The 17,699-nt window shown below is 26.0% G+C and overlaps 1 protein-coding gene across 1 annotated transcript; it reads left to right on the top strand.

Moving 5' to 3' along the window:
• The first annotated feature begins 3,028 nt into the window (after positions 1-3,028).
• LOC129618949 (neuroglian-like) lies at positions 3,029-15,022 on the top strand. Its single transcript, XM_055533984.1, has 5 exons — positions 3,029-3,156; positions 3,429-3,537; positions 11,555-11,617; positions 14,816-14,945; positions 15,007-15,022. Exons 2-5 carry the CDS (start codon positions 3,471-3,473, stop codon positions 15,020-15,022), a joined length of 276 nt encoding a protein of 91 aa, XP_055389959.1. The 5' UTR covers positions 3,029-3,156; positions 3,429-3,470.
• Positions 15,023-17,699: the final 2,677 nt, after the last annotated feature.

Here is a 17,699-nt window from a genome sequence, read left to right as displayed (position 1 = left end):
TTTTGAAACACAACTACTTCTGGAAAGAACTATTCTTATGTCACTATGTAATACACACTATTATAGAAGGAGCACTGACAAATTTTCTTGCAATTTTAATTAAATTCTTTAATTTACTAAATTACCGTAAAAGTTTTCGGTTTGTAAAGAAAATCAAGCATTTATACAAAAATAAAATTTATTTTTCAATAAAATAAAATAAATACTATTTTCCTAGTAGTAATAACGTGCAGATTCTGTATAATGCAGATCAGAATTTTAACTATATTACAAAATAAATGTCAACCAACATATTTGAGGTTTTAGTTCACAAGACTTTTTTTTTGAAATTTCGCTCTCATAACATGTATTGCTCGTTTTATTCGTTGGCAAAGTACTTAATGTTGATATTTTGTATTTTGTTTACTTTGCAAAATAATGTTTTTTTTTTCCTCTGTTTTCGATTTTCATGTTCTCTAATTGATGACAAATTAGAACTTATTTCCATAATGTGCAAAGGTATGGTTCGAGAAACATTTTAAGTTAAAAGAGAAGTGGTCTCTACATGAGTTGCAAATTAATGTTTTCATTCAGATTTGGAAAAATCAGAACAAACAAAAAAAAAATAAACCAATTTTTTTTGTAAAAGGAATTTTCTTTGTTTCACCCACTAACCTGGGTAGAGAAACAAGAATAAAAATTGAAAGTGATGAAAATATCAAACAAAAAATTTTAAGTTCTTTAGAATTTCATTTGTTTTTAAAAATTAATTTTTGGCAAAAGTTATCTTGCTCTTTTTCTCTTGATTCATCAATTGAATTTCATTATTTCTTTTTTTTATTATGATGTTGTAGAACCAAGGTTGCCACCTGTTAACAAAGAAAGAGATGCGCTTTTATTCTTTTACAATTTAAAATTAAAATCTCAAAATAATTTAAAACACCAAGCTTAGCATCGGCGTTAATCGCACAGTGACATACAGACATTATTTTCGAAACTTGCAGCAGTATTATGACGCAAATGTCAACATCGTAATCTATTAAGAATGACGTGTACAAATCCACAGCTAATAAATTTTAATCGTAAAAATTTGCATTTAGTGGAAAACGTGTCGGTTTTTGATGTTTTCCGACAATTACAAAAAAAAATTTCTTTTTATACCCTGCACTTCGTGAAGGGTATATTAACTTTGGTATGGAGTTTGTAACTACTTGAAGGAGTCATCTGCGGTATGGACATATATATATATTCTTGCTCAGCGTAAAATTCTGAGTCGATTTAGACATGTCCGTCTGTCCGTCCGTCCGTCCGTCCGTCCGTCCGTCCGTCCGTCCGTCCGTCCGATCGCACGATAACTCAAAAACGCATAATGCAATCGACACCAAACTTTCACAAGTTTTTTCTTTTGTACCAAGGACGAGCCCTATTGTTATTGGACTAATTCGGACAACGGGTTCGGGTAGCTGCCATACAACTCAAAGAGTTTATTTTAAATATTTCAAAAACTAATAAAGGTATAAATATAAAATTTTGTATACATGTGTCCAATTATATTCTACACATGCTCTAAAAATTATAATGGGGTAGCTGCACCTGTTCGGGTGGCTGCCATACAACTCCAACAGCAAATTTTTTATATTCGGCAAAATAATAAAGTCAGATCCATGAAACTTGGCAGTCATGTGTCCAATTATAGGTCAAATATATTTCTGAAGTTTTAGAGGAATCGCTTGACAGGTTCGGGTACCTGACATACAACTCCAGAAGCAAATTTTAAATATTTAGAAAAATAATAAAGTCAGATTCATGAAACTTGGCAATCATGTGTCCAATTATGGCTCAAATATATTTCTGAAGTTTTGGTGGAATTGCTCGACAGGTTCGAGTAGCTCCCATACAAGTCTAAAAGCTTATTTTAAATATTTGGAAAAATAATAAAGTCAAATTCATGAGACTTGGCAGTCGTGTGTCCAATTATAGGTCAGACATATTTCTAAAGTTTTGGTGCGATTGCTTGACAGGTTCGAGTAGCTCCCATGCAAGTCTAAAAGCTTAATCTTAATATTTGGAAAAATAATAAAGTCAGATTCATGAAACTTGGCAGTTGTGTGTCCGATTATAGATCAAATATATTTGTGAAGTTTTGATGGAATTGCTTGACAGGTTCGGGTACTTGCCATACAACTCCAAAAGCTTATTTTACATATTTGGAAAAATAATAAAGTCAGATTCATGAAACTTGGCAGTTGTATGTCGAGTTATAGGTCACATATATTTCTGAAGTTTTGGTGGAATTGCTTAACAGATTCGAGTAGATCCCATACAAGTTTAAAAGCTTATTCTTAATATTTGAAAAAATAATAAAGTCAGATTCATGAAACTTGGCAGTTGTGTGTCCGATTATAGATCTGATATATTTGTGAAGTTTTGGTGGAATTGCTTGGCAGGTTCAGGTACTTACCATACAACTCCAAAAGCTAATTTTAAATATTTGGAAAAATTATAAGGTCAGATTCATGAAACTCGGCAGTCGGATGTCCAATTATGGGTCAGACATGTCCGTGAAGTTTCTATAGAATGATTTTAAAGGTTCAAGTAATTGCTACACAATAACGAAAGGTGCAGGGTATAATTCAATCGGTTTATACCGACTGAAACGTTTTTACTTGTTTTTTATATATTTTGCACAAATTATCACGTTGTTGGTTTTCCTCTTTTTTTTTTTTGCTTAATCAAAAGAAAATTTCATTTGAATTAAAAATAAATTTTTTTTAAAATGTATTTTTGTATAAACAAACTATTTTATATTTTACAAGCATATATAGGATTAGTGATTTTATTTTAAATATTGGGAAAGTTTATTGAAAAATTCTAGTATATTTTTGGAAAATCTTCAATAATCATCATTATTAAGGCAACAATAGGACTTGAAAAATTGATTTTATTTTGCGAAAATAATATTTTTCATTTCCAAAATTGAATTGTATTATTTATTACGAAAAAATTCGAATTGGGACATTTAAATTCATAATATATAGGTACTGATGTAAGAAAAATTTCAGCAATTTTGGTATTTGTAAAATTTAGTGTTGCGGAATCAAACTGTTTAGAAAATTCGTATCATAACTTGTCGGTAACTTTTAAATTTTAGTAGAATTCTTGGGTGTTGGAGTTTTCGTAAGTATCCAGAAGTCGTAATTGCATTTTATACATCAGGCCTTTAAAGCTTTAATTTTATCATTAAGAACTGAATTAAAATTCATTTCATATAAAAACTATTTATTTCTAATTTAATGACGGGAATTGAAATTTAGGAAATTTTTTAAATTAATAAATCCTTGCTATGTTATACAAATTTACAATTTCACTTGTATATACTTAAATATTTAATCCTTTACTTATCATTGTATTAAAAATTAATTTCTTTTTATTTTTTTTTGTATTTTCAGGATTTTAAAGTAATTTAAGAGAAAAATTTTTGTGTATAGAAAATGGGGCGGCAAATTAAAAGTTTTGCCGTCGTTTTAGTGGCATTACTGGGGACCACAACAGCTCTAAGTAAGTAAAAAACAAAAGCAAAAAAAAAGCAAAATTTATTTTCCATATATTTCTTTGTTTCTTTACAGTTATTTTATTTTAATCCAATTTTATTATTCAATAAATTTTTTTTTCTTGTTATCCATATTAATTAAATTTAAACTTTTAGTTCAAGGTTGCAGAATGTACTTGGACAATATAAAATGTACTTTTTTTCTTATGTACTTAAGTTTTAGTTAATTAATTCCGCAAAAAAAGTTTTTCTACTATGAATGCGTATTAATCAAGTTAAGATCAATTATTTAAATGATCTCACTATACAAACTAAATTTCCAGCGGATACGACAATATAAATTAAAAAAAAAATTTCTAAAATGTAAAACTCATTTTATTTTTTCAAATTTACTCTCACTTTTTGTCAAAACATAATATGATTTGCGTGATCATAATAAGGTCAATATTGCTTTTGCATTCGGTTAAATTCAAGGGTCTACCTAAGATATTTTTTATTTTAATAAATAAATCGGATCTTGTGTGGAATCAGTCGGTAGTATCTGTTAAATTAATTTGAATTTAACTCCTGTGCACATCTTAAAATCAGAACTTTTGCTAGTTTTACTTTACTTAATGCTCATAAAACATTCCATGGATAAAATTATATAAATTTTAAGCAATTTTTTAAATTTTAAGGAATTTAAAATTTGCCAAATCGTCAGACAATTGAAAAATTTGGCTTTCAGGAATTGCACATGCGCATACTCGCATAAAACTTTTGTATAATAGAAGCAATTTTGTTATATACTCGTGTAATTTAATCCGAATTTATATGTATTTTTTTATTGGTAATGCTTCAACCTCATACAACAAATAAATTTTTTTAATATTTTAAGAAAATCAGTTTCCAACTCTCAACTTCACACTTAGAAATGAAATAAATTTCTTTTACGAATGTTTTTAAATTATTAAAAATAAAATTTAAATAAATACCATATAAATTCGGGTAAACTTATTAGGCCAAATCAATATCAATAATGGATAAGCTAATAATGGATGCCAACAAAAGTAGATGCCTCAGAATTTCTCTGATTCCTTTAAAATTTCTCAATTATGGTTAACATATGAACTTGCAAGTGAACTTTTATTATAAATTTTCGAAGACACGAAGGCAGTGGTATAAAAGTTCAGAATTTGTACATTCAAAACCAAAAATAAGAATTCTTAAAATTTCTTTTAATAAAATTTTTTTGATTTTCCTTCATACTCAAAAATAATTTTTTATTTGAACACAAATTTTCAGAGTTTGATGATGTCAAAATGTAAAAAAAATTTCAAAATTTCTTTTTATTATTTTTCGTTCATTGTACTTTTATTTGTGATGGCAATTACCATTGTTACAATAATTTCTTTCGCTATTTCATATTTGATAACCTAAAAATAGTTCAAACTTTTTTTTATTTCTCTAAAAGTAAAACACGTTTTCTTAAATATAAATTGTATTTTTTTTTTCTTAAATTTTTTTCAAAAATCCCAACTGCATCGCATACACTGTGAGCAGTAAAAGAAAAAAGAAAATCTGTCAAACTATGACTTATGATTTAAGTGTCAAAATGAAGGTACAAATAAATAAAAAGAAATTTTTATCTGTTTAAATCAAAAATATAACTAAGAATGTACATCATATAATTCTTTATAGTACATATTATCTACATATGTACATATATAAAATGGATACAAAGTAAAATGCATAAGTTACCGTAGAAATGTTCTTACAGCAATTTAACTGCTATTTTCCGATGAGAGATACCTTCATGCTGATGAATGCTGTGCCAAAGTTTTTTCTGAACATATTATTTCAAATGAAAAGTGATTTTTGTACAAAAAAAAGCATTGCCGTATTTTACCAAAATATTAATTATTAAAGATAAGTACGATTTCGTTAAGTTCGAGCGAACGTAATTAAACACATATTTAGTTTTCGGAATAACGTACTCGGGTGGTGCTTTTCTTATGTTTTACAACACAAATTTGTTGTAATAATTTTTCGTTAAAAATAACTTAAATATTTGTGATAGAAACACAGTTGCAAATAGAAATGTAGAATATGGCAAAGTTTACTACTTTTATAAAGTGCGAATCACTGCAACACATGGTACACGAAAAACAAATTTGTGATTTAAATCTTTTTAGTTTTGGTGTCAATTTATGTATCACAAAAATGTTAAATTTTAGATTGTAACAAAAATTTAGAGAGAGAGAAAAAAAAGGAAAAAGTACAAAAATAAGTTATAAAATTCAAAATCGTGACTTTCAAACATGTCATTATAAGTAAAAGAGAGAAAAAAAACAACGAGAACTACATTTATATTGGTAGAAAATAGTTAAGTAGCCTCAAGCGTTGCGCATACTTTATTTAGGACGCCAAGTTACATGATCAAGCAAAAAAAAAATTTTATATAAAATTCATCTTTGTAGTTTTTTGCTGCTTTGTCGATTTTGATTAATGTTATTACAAGTAGGAATTTATTTTTTTTTTCCAACTTTACAAATGAAAAGCGGTTAATTTTATAATTAATTACCCATATATAATAATTATTTCGACTATTAGAATTGTAAAGGCATGTAGGGTGCCTTTATTGTGAAATTCTAGAAATATTACCAATACGGCATCGATCCGGCAACCTCAATTTTTAATGACGGATGTTCAATGATTAATAATAATTTCTAAATTGCCGAAGTTTAAAGTTTTTGATTTTTCAATAATTTTCTTTATTAAATCTAGAATGTATTCAAGCCAGGAACTTCTTTTGATACAGTTTTCTTACTATTCACAAAATTTTAAGTCAAATCTACATTTCCTACATTTAAATAATTGCATTTTGACACGATAACAAAACTATTGAGGATTTTTTGCAGTAAATTGCCTCAGTATTTATTCATATTTTTCCAAATAATCTTTTGTCATTTTCAAAAAGTTCTGCGAATACAATTAATAGATTTATTGAAATTTTGTTTAGATCAAATTGAAATCTGTCAAATATTAGCTTATATTTCAATCCTCCATAAAATGAAACAGAAAAATTACAATTAAAATATGTTTAATGTTACTATATTAATATAATTTTTTAAATACCACATAAAAACAAATGACAGAAACCTTATAAAAATTATTTCGATTTAAAAAGAATATTAAAACACGCTAGAATTAAACGAAAAGAGGTTAAATAAATTACATCGAATGGCAGAGGAGTTAATTATTCTCTTAACATACTACATTTTTGGTATCTAATTTTTCCACTTGGTTGATATGGTTGACCACAAGGGCTAAAAAAATAAATAAAGCATATCATAATTTCAGTTTAAGAATTCATAATTTCTTATTTTATTAACATACTAAAGGTTAAAATATGTGCATGTGGTTTGCATTACAAATGTGTAAAGCAGACACGAGGTAATGAATTTTTCTTAAACATTATAAAATTTGCAAAATTATGAAGGTTAACTATTATTAAATATAGAAATAGAAGTAGAAACAAAACTGATTGCGACTAAATTTTATAAAATTTACTATAATGAAGGTTTTTCAGTAAAATCGTTGTTCTAAACAGCACCAATAGTTTTCAGTTGTTTTCGTTTTCGAAATTATACAGAAAAATTTTTGTCACACATAAGTTGAAAGATGAAAAATTCTGGTTGAAAATATGAAAGTAAATTTATGTACCAAGACTAAGTAGTCGTCAAATTAAAATATTAATTTTGGGAAGATTCCAATGTCAGTAAAATGAAATCACCTCCAAATCACCTATTAAACATTTTATATTATATAATAAGGAAAACGAAAAAGAGCAAGGTATCCGAATTTTTCTGAAAAAACATCAATACTTTTTCTAATTGCCTTGATCCGTATTCTGGCGTCATATATATTCTGGTGAGCTGAGAATTTGACAACTCTACTGTTCAAGAAATCAAGCACTGGCGTACAATGCAATATATATTATTTTTTTTACTGACACAAAGAGACTTATTCTTATTGTAAAAGTTATATTAGACGCATGATTTGTGAGTATAACCAAATTTTTCAACTTTTTATGGTAATAATATCACAACCATTAAGCGATTCTTTGAATATGCCTCTACAATCAGAAACAATACTACCAACAATTCTAATTACAATTACTGTTTTATTTAAAATCGGCTCAATTATTGTATACATATTGAAAATTATATTTTCCAAATCTATCAATTCGAATGAAAATTTTAAACAAATACACATACACACGTTAATTAATTGTGTTACACATTTCAATCAAAGTGTTTATATTTATTATAATTACATAGATACATACATAGATATTCATATGATATACTTATCATACTATACAATTTATAACTGGTATAACAATAAAAATAGAGTAAAAATAAAAAGAATTAGAAAATTTAATAATAGAGAAAAGCTTTTAACCGCTATTAAGTGTGTGTAAAATGACTCCAATCAGTTGCAGTCTCTTATGTCAGTTATAAACGTGCATTTATCAATTATAAATTGTTATAGATTCTACGATTGTACACATATACGAGTACATACATACATAGTATTTAGTTTATTTGTGAAAGGTTACTTGGTTACATTGTTGTATTCAGTATTTATTTTTCAAAAGTGTATAAAAAGTGGTGGGATTTATTTTAATTTTAACACTTTTCGAATTGTTATGTTAGATTTGAGAAAATATATTTGAAATTAAGGAAAAAACTTTTATGTATCTTGCGTTTTAAACTTCTCGAGCGTGATGATCTTAATTTTTTCTTTCGAGTTTTATGGCTAAAAGAAATTTTGAGCGCTTACATATCTAAGTTATTCAAAATTTCAGACCCTTTTGAGTCATTCGACTAAATCAGAATAGCCTGGAAGTTATAAAGTCGTTTAATTTGACAGACTGGTTATGTTAACAAAACATTCTTATTTAATTGTTCACTGGCCGAAAGGAACAATTTTAAATCTAAGTTTGAAGTAATTTTAACACATATTAATTATTTTTTCTCGAAACCTTAACTCGGACTAAATCAAAAGCAAACCTTTTGTCGAAATTCTAAATAATTTAATTTTATGTTTATATTATTTTCTTATATTTCAGAAACAGCCCCCTTAGTTTGTTACGCAACTACCCTCAAACTCTCCAGATGTTAATTATTTATTTATACAAACTTATACATGTAGCAATAAGCGGGTTAATGAACTCCTGAATTTACAATATACACTCAATGTACAATCGATTGTGGGTAATTTGAGATCGTTGTCGATTTTAAAAATTAGATAAGCAAAAAAGAAAAAAAAAAAAAGTTCAACAATAACAGTAACAAAAGTTCATCTCGTATACCTCACTCAATGTAACCATTATTTGGAATTGCGTTTTTCTTTGAACAAAATAACAAAAAAATTGTTATGAGAAATGAAAATTATGACATGATAATAGAAAGTTTCATTATTATGTATGCATATAGATGTGTATGTGTGGATATATTTTGTATCTACAAGGTTTTTATGAATACGATTTCATTAAAGTAGCTTTATTCTGTGTTTTTTTCCTCACTAAATTAGGTGTTTACTGCATTTTATAGTTGTAATTTTTGAAATGAATATAAAAAGAGTTTTCAAAACAATTCGATTATTTGTCTATTTTCTTGTTATTGTTGTATTTCGTCAGAAAAATTTGAAATTTCTGTTGGGGTCTCTGTTTTTTTTTTTTGAATGACAATTATAAAATTTAACATAAATGTGATCAAATTTATTTAATGTAGTTATTTTACTACTTTTTTTTAAGTCTAACGAAATATTAAGACTTATAAAAATTTTCAAATACACTGAGATAATAGAAATTCTTATTTGTGGTATATATGTATCTAACACGATTGGTATTTGAAAATAAATCGAGATACTAATAAAATCCAAATTCTAACAAGTTCCACATTCATAACATTAGACTTTTGTAATGCTGTTATCAGTACATCTTCTAATTTTCCTATGGTTCCGTATAAAATGAATATCGATTCCTATTGTATAATTTTTTAATTTATATGTAGAATTTGATTAAGTGACAAATGATTAAGTCACTTTTAGTTATTTTTTTATTTTGCTGTCCATTACATTGTTTTGTGCTTCGAATGTTTTTTAGTGAAGAATTAAGTTTGAAAGAGTTGAATAAAATTTACCTACATCAAATGCACATCCATTGTAAATTACAGTGAAATTTACTATATTTTATATAGTAAAAAAACGGTAACCCTTTATTAAACGAAGACATTAATAAGCAAAAAAATAAATCTATATTTAAATTCAAAATATTTTTTGTTTCAAGTTTTGATCTTGTATTCTTAATTTTGACATGTTGTTAAACTTTCATTGCTATTTACTTCTTTTGTTTTTTATCATTGCTTATGCATTATTTTTATTCGTTTTGATCTCTTGTATATGAATATGTAATTATCTTCTATGAATTCATGATATCTAAATGATTTCAAAATTATTTAAAGGTGGGCACTCGAGTGAGGGTTTAAAACAATAAAAAAAACTTATAATTTCTTATAATTTCTATATTTAGACAATTCAAATCGACTGCGGAAATGTTCACTTTTACAAAAGTACATTTTTTCATTACTTATAGAGAATTTTATGCATTTATTTCAAAATAATTTTTATATCAACTAACAATTTTAATACAGAATACATTCAAAATGCTCTTGATTACAGAAAATTTTATTCATTTAATGATAAAGGTGATATTAAAGTCATTAAAAATGAAACAACTACAGAATGAGAAATGAACAGAACGCGGTGTAATTTTCAATGATAATATCTTTAAAGATATTAAACAAGAGTTGCTAAGTAGTGTATAAATATTTTAGTGTATAAATATTTTAGATATCTTTAAGTTCGGGATCTAAGAAATAAATTGTCTTTCAGTATTTTCTTATTTATTACTTGCAATTCTGTACATTTAGCAACTAAATGCATAAGAACAAAAAATATATAATATTTATAAGAACATAGGAGGGAATTTAAATTAGACATTTTTTTTCGATTGTCATTATAGTAAAGCAAAAATTTTAGAGAGGGTGGTTAAGTGATACTCGCACGTTCAACTTCGCACGTTTCGCCTTTCGGATCCATGATAATTTCAATTTGTTTTTCTGTTTTATAATTGGTAAAGTTGTTTCATAAATTTTATTGTAATTAATATGAGAAACTTTAAGAGTATTGCGTTGAATTGACATCAGTAAGTTGAATTAGCGCTGTAAGATTTCTCAAAATCATTGCAATATGGAAAAATTTAATTAAAATATTAAATATTAAAAAATTATGGAAATAAAATTGAATTTTTCAAAAATTTGTTAAGATTAAACTCAGAACTTGTTAAATTCGCATTATTTTTTATATTTTTATAAAATGTTGTATACGACACCGACTTCAATTCTCTCGAACAATTAATATTTTTATAAATAATTGTGAGTTGTTATACAAATTTATTTCATTGTATTTATAAACATAAAAAAAAAATTTTTTTTTTTCAAAAAATTCTTAAACATTTTTTGTTTGAAATTGTTTGTAAGTGAAAATATATTTATAAATAAAGTAAAACACTTGTACAAATATAAAATTTTTACATAATTATAAAATTTCTTTACAATCTTTTATAAATTTCTTTCTTAACATCCAATAATCGGAAAATTTAAGACAAAAAAAAAACTTTGAAATTTAAATTTAACTTTCTGGCTATTTTTCTGTAAAAGACTTGAACTTTTTCTCTAATTTTCTTCTGAATTTATAAAAAAAAATTTCTCTTTAATATTTTTTTTTAATCTTTTATTGTATAAAATAAAATAATTAATTTTATAAATATTTTTAAAAATTTCATTTTGCAAGTTAAATTCAATTTTTAAAATGTTGTTTTTTTCTCTTTTCTCTTATTGTTTTGTTTTGCTTTCTTTTTTGTTTATATTTGGTTGTTTTATTTTTCGTTTTTGTTTGATTTTTTTATAATTCCAGATAGAGAAAAAAGATGGCCCAGTAGTTTGGACCTATTAGAGAATTTTCATTATCCCTTTTTAAGTATGAGAAAAATTTTTACAACTTTACAATGAAAAAAAAACATCAACACAAATCAGAAAAATTTTAATTGTGTACTCGTATAAGAAAACTTAAAAAAATTATTTTCTGTAAATATTTAAGAAAAAAAAGGATATTCTATAGTTTTGAATTGTGCATGAACAATAAAAATTTTAGAAGCATACCAAAAATTAAATAAATCACCTTGTGTAAAAATTTCAATTTCAAGTCCATTATCACTTTTAAGAATTTTTCACTTCCTCCCCCCAAACATTTTTTGAATTACACCAAAATCAATTAAAATCAAAATTCGCTTTTTATGTACAAAAATAAACATCCTCGTATGATGCTATGTATGTACATATGTACATATATACATATGTGCAATAAAAAAATAAAAAAATATAAGAGTATCGTTGCATACAATTGTAAATATTCAACTAGTGTAAATATTATAATTAAAATTTAAGTATGTACATGTACAGGATGTTTCAGATATTTAAATTTTATTTTTGAGTGAAACACATTGCCATTATTGCATTTAGAATAAAATTAAGAAACATTAAACCCTCTCTATATGCACCAAATTGCGTTACAAAAAAAAATAGTCAAATTGGTGGAAATGTAAATTTGGTAAGAATATTTTGGTGCGATCTTATCAATATTATTGCTGTTACGGTATTTTAATTTTAGTGGAATACCATTAAGGATGCATATTTATGTGGTTTACTAAAAGAATGGCATATTCAGAGTTTCCACAATTGTGATTTTTGATAGGTTTATTGTGCGCAAACCGAAAATAATTTGTTAATTCTGTAACCGCAGATGGATCACGACCCATTTTTTACATTGTTTAGAACTATAGACATACGCCATGTTATAACTTAGACATTCAAATTATCTATGTTATCTCGAACCGTTTTGTTGTTAATGCAAGAAGGAATTTATCCTTACAATTCGGGTAAATCTCAAATTCTAATAATTTATATTCATTTCTCTTAGAAGATTATAAAATTTCCTTGCCCCTTCCCTTATTTCATCGACATTACTTCTATAATTTTCACTCAACTTCTGTAATAGCGAGAATGTTAAAGTAATCGTACTCTTAGTGAAAACTAACTTCTTAACTAAATAAATTGGCAATCTCCCCTGAGAAATACTGTAAGATATCCTCTAAATTTATGCAAAATTATATGGTAATAAGAGAATTATTTCAATAGACTGTTTTTATTACTTAATGTTAATGTTATATAAAAACAAGCTCTAGATTTAAATTGTTAAAGAGAAATATGCAATCTTAAAAATCATGGGATTGATCGACTAAATGTTTTTAAGAAAGATAAAATTTTCCATAAATTTTATCTTTCTAAGAATATGTGTCTTAGAACTCTGGCAGACATGCACTTTTTAGTTTTGCAACTATTTGATGGCTTATTTGTATTCCATATGGGTTTATATTTAACCGCGCACAATCAAACAGTTTGTAATTTTTTCCAAACTAATCGTAATTTAGTGTGCGCTTAAATAATTTGTAATCAGACTGTAATTGCAATTCCATTTCGGCCGGAGCTCTTGTACGAACACAATTTATTTTGTCAACGACATCCTGTATATGTGAAGTATTATGCCAAAATGTAAATATATTTTTTCGCCTTTGGTACATTTTTTTTTTATTTTTCCCATTTTGCCAATTTTAATTGATAAGTTCTGTGTATATATATGTACATATGTATGTACGTATGAGTGTAAATAGAAACACATTATCTAATATATTTTTGTATATTATGTACAGATTTTCGTTTTCCCATGTCAAATTTTTGTTTTATGTTACATTTTGCAAAATAATGTAATTTCTATAATAGCACCTTAACAACATTTTATGTCTTTATTGTTATTATTGTATTTATTATGTTAATTGTGATGTCAAAATTTTTCTTACATATTTATCCTTTTAAATGTATATATGTATATGTATGTATGTATATGAATAAATGCACGAATATGAAGCAAATTTTTTCTCTACATGTACTAAATTTGTTGTATTTATTCTCTTTTTTTGTGATATCATCCATCCATAACACTTGAGACATTTTTGATGACACAATAATCCTTAAAAGGTTAATTTTTGTAATATAAATTTCTCACCCTCTTTTCAATTTTATATCCTTCAGTTGTTGTAAATATTGCTGCTGCACAACGTCATAACGTATATGAGAATAATTTGAAAAATAGAAAAGAAAAACAAAAACAAGAACAATTATTTTTAAACTAATCGGACTGAATGAACAAGTGAATGGATTGAATCAGTCAATGAATGTTGCAAAATTTTGTGTACAAACATACATATGTACGTATATATGTTTGTGAACATTATGTACTTCTTTATATCCATATGATACAACATATGTACAATGTATGTACTTTTGTTTTTATTGCATTCTTTATTCAAACATAAATGTCATCATGTTGTTATGAATAGTAACGATGATGATGATGATGACGACTCTGATGTAAAATACAAACATCATCATATATTTTTATATTCTCAAGATCACCTACTTGGCAAACGACGATATCACTATCACTACCTACTAAGAAACGAACCATTTCTTTTCAATATTTTCTCGTTTTCTTATTTTCATGTCTATTTAGAGTTCATTACGAGTAACAAGTAAAATAAAAAATTGGAAAGAAAATGAATTGAGTGGATTTTCTATTCCTTTCCACCCAACCTAGACATGTTTTTTTTTCTCTCATTTTGCACATCTTCATTATACAATTTGCCTCTTAACTTAAATTACATTTTATTGTACAATAATGTTTTTTATTCTACACACACAAACACACACATATGCATTCTTTTCATTATTTATCTATTCCCCGTTATCACTTCTTGCCATTACCCTCTCCTCCTTGAATTTTTTGTGTTCTATTTTTTTTGTTCATATTCTCCATCTGTACAAAAACAAACTATTTAAAAGCCATGATGCAATGCAAAAAAAAAGAAAAAACTCATTTCTCATATCTTAAATGTCAAATTTTATAAATATTCACTCTCTCACATATACATATGTATGCATTTATATATATATTCTAGTTATATACAGCTAAATTAAATAAAATTATTCTAATTAATGCTAATTTATATTTTTCTTTTATTTGTTTTTTTTTCTTCTCCTACTCGAACATATTACAATATAGTTAACTCGCCACCAAAAATTATAAAACAGCCTCCAACTGATGAACTCCTTTTTAAAGTAGCACAGCAATCAAAGGAAAGCGATAAACCATTTTTAATTGAATGCGAAGCTGAAGGAAATCCAGACCCACAGTAAGTTTTTCTCGTTTTTTATAATTTTTATATTTTTACTTAAATTTATCTCTAACCCTAGAATGCAGACACCCTAAGTTAAAATTTTGTTATTTAGAAAAAATCGTTAATTTTGTGTCATCTTTTTGTTTCTAAATGAATATTAAATTAAAAATCACATTGATTTTTAATTACAAAATTGAAATTACAAAAATCATATTTTTAAAGAAATCTTTGTGAGAGCAATACCTCTTTTGTAAAATTTGTGAATTCGATTCAATAAAACGCCTGGGGAATTAAGATTATAGAAGTTTCTTTCTTTTCATTATCACATTCTCTATGAAGCTAATGAGTATTAACGTAGCTCTAACTCGTTAATTTATCTTATTTCTCTTGTCGTTTGAGGCAATCAATGCGACTCTTCGGGTTACCAACGTATATCTATATGGGTAGCCTTAAACTTGCTATATTCGATCTATAATTTCGTATTTAATATGTTTTACCTGTCAAAGCAATTAAGTTATACCAAGATTTTGGAAAATATTGCAGTTGTTAGTGTAGAGGATGGGAGCTTTATGTTTTATTTGAATAGTTGGTGCTCTGGGGTTAATTGTGTACTTACATGAACAAATGAGCACATATATTTTTACTATATATGCGAATATATATGGTACATAATATACATTTTACATTTGTATTAAATGGTATGTAAATCTACAATACATTTGTTAAAGGAAAGAAATGTTTGAATAATTTAAGGGCAATTTTCTTGCCATTGGAAAAGTTACTCCGAGAGATTTTGCAGAAAAACTAAATTTCCTAAATTTTCATTTATTTGGAATTAATTGTTTATTAATTTCATATTTTCATTCATTGATTCCTTACCCAGCATTTACACGTACAAGTTACTTGCAAGAAAGTTGCAATACATACAAAAATTTTACTAACACATTGAAATATTTCTACTTGCTTGTTTACTTGCAGTTCAACTTGCAAGAAAATTTTGCTGCCAGTAATTTGAGCAAGTAATTTGACATATTGAGAAATTCACAAAAAAAAATTTGTTGTTTTGATTTTTTTTTTTTTTAATTTAAAATTTTTGAATTTTGTTTTGAAAAAATTAAACTTAGCAAACTTATGGTTTCTAAAATTTATAAACAATTATATATATTGCTAGTTGTTTTCTTCTCAAAGACATTTTCAAAAATTAACTTGCTAAACGCCTACGTCATAATAGCAAGTAATTTGACATTTCGAAAAACTAATTGACAATTAATATTATACAAACTTGCATGCAAGTAACTTGTATGTGTAAATGCTGGGTTAAATAGAAATTTAATAGATTTCAATTTCGATTTATTGTCAATTTTAAATTGCTTTACCAATTTTTGATAACTCTTTGAATATGAAAGAAAACTTTGTTTAAGCTTTGATGCAGTAGTGTTAAGTTTTGTTCATTAAATACGTAAACCATTCCTTCTCGGCATTTGTTGTTCTTCAATATAACAAATCATCTTTAAAATATAAATTATTATAAAAAGATTTTAAGCTTCGTAACATTTGAACTACACAAGCGCGATATTAACAGCATATCCATTCCTTTATCGTGTAGAAAATTTACTTATCGGACCACTACGAGATTACAACTATTTACTCTTGATTCGGCTTCCATTTTTAAACTGGTATTATAATGAAACACAGATTTATTATTTATAAGCCCTTCTCCTTCGTCTTTCTAACAAAATAAAAAAACTGAATAAATTGTTGGTACATTATGTAATTGTGGTTTACAAAATTTTTTAAAACAGCTTCCAGATGAAAATTTTTTTGTCAGTATCTCATGGTTATCCAAGAATTCATATTCTACTCACATCCATTATTATTATTTTTTTTTTTCGGTGATTATAACGTTCAGTGACCAAATGATTTAATGGGTGAATTTTTAAATATTTGACGCCAAAGAGAAAAATATGGTTTAAAATTTGAAAAAGTGCCAAAAAATACATACATATCTAAAGTAAGAAAGTTTGCACAGTTGTATTTAAGAAACTATACATCTTTATGTGTTTGTATGTTGAAACAAACATTGTAAGTATAAAAATTGTGGTAAACAGTCTTTGGCACTCTTCCATTGTACTTAATTGCTCCAGACACTGAAGATTATAGCCATATTATAGACTTGCCATTATTTAAATTTGTACGTATGTATGTATGAATTTTTTTGAGAAAATTTCTTCTTTATTTTGATGTCATCTACCCATTATTTTTTTTTTTTGTGATTTTAAAAACATTTCCAATTAATAAATTCTAAAAAGATTAGAAAGCTTTGAAAATTTGACACAATTTTTAATTTTTGAAAAATCTATAAAAAAAAATTATTGTATTTTTAAAAAATATTTTGAATGTTGATATGAAAAGTTCAATAATCCAGGATTGTATTGAATTTATAAAAAGATTTAATTAAAGAAGATATGAAAAATTCCAAACGACCAATTCATAAGAAAGAAAATATGTTAAAGAAGAAATTTTCGAAGATTTTTGTTGCTATAAGAAAGTTCTGGATCTGCCATCTGGAAAGATCTGGATTTTTTTCAGGAAATCTGGACCTAATAATGGACAATATTGTAAACATTAGAAGAATGAAAATCAAAAAAATTCGGACATAATTGGTGAGAATTTAAACTATAAAGGTATTTTGTTTTTTTAATATTTAAATATTGGTTCAAAGCCCCTTTTCTGAGTTACATCCGTCCGTCTGTCCGTCCGCCCCAGCGA

The sequence above is a fragment of the Condylostylus longicornis genome, unplaced genomic scaffold (assembly GCF_029603195.1).
Source record: "Condylostylus longicornis isolate FDR11 unplaced genomic scaffold, ASM2960319v2 ptg000010l, whole genome shotgun sequence".
NCBI lineage: Eukaryota > Metazoa > Arthropoda > Insecta > Diptera > Dolichopodidae > Condylostylus > Condylostylus longicornis.
This window is presented reverse-complemented; position numbering and strand designations above follow the sequence as displayed.

Excerpts from the sequence above, each read along its gene's own strand:
- LOC129618949 (XM_055533984.1), top strand. The coding sequence starts at position 3,471 with ATGGGGCGGCAAATTAAAAGTTTTGCCGTCGTTTTAGTGGCATTACTG. Across the intron at positions 3,538-11,554 it reads GGGGACCACAACAGCTCTAA|ATAGAGAAAAAAGATGGCCC; the intron begins GTAAGTAAAAAA and ends TTATAATTCCAG. Across the intron at positions 11,618-14,815 it reads TTTTCATTATCCCTTTTTAA|TTAACTCGCCACCAAAAATT; the intron begins GTATGAGAAAAA and ends ATTACAATATAG.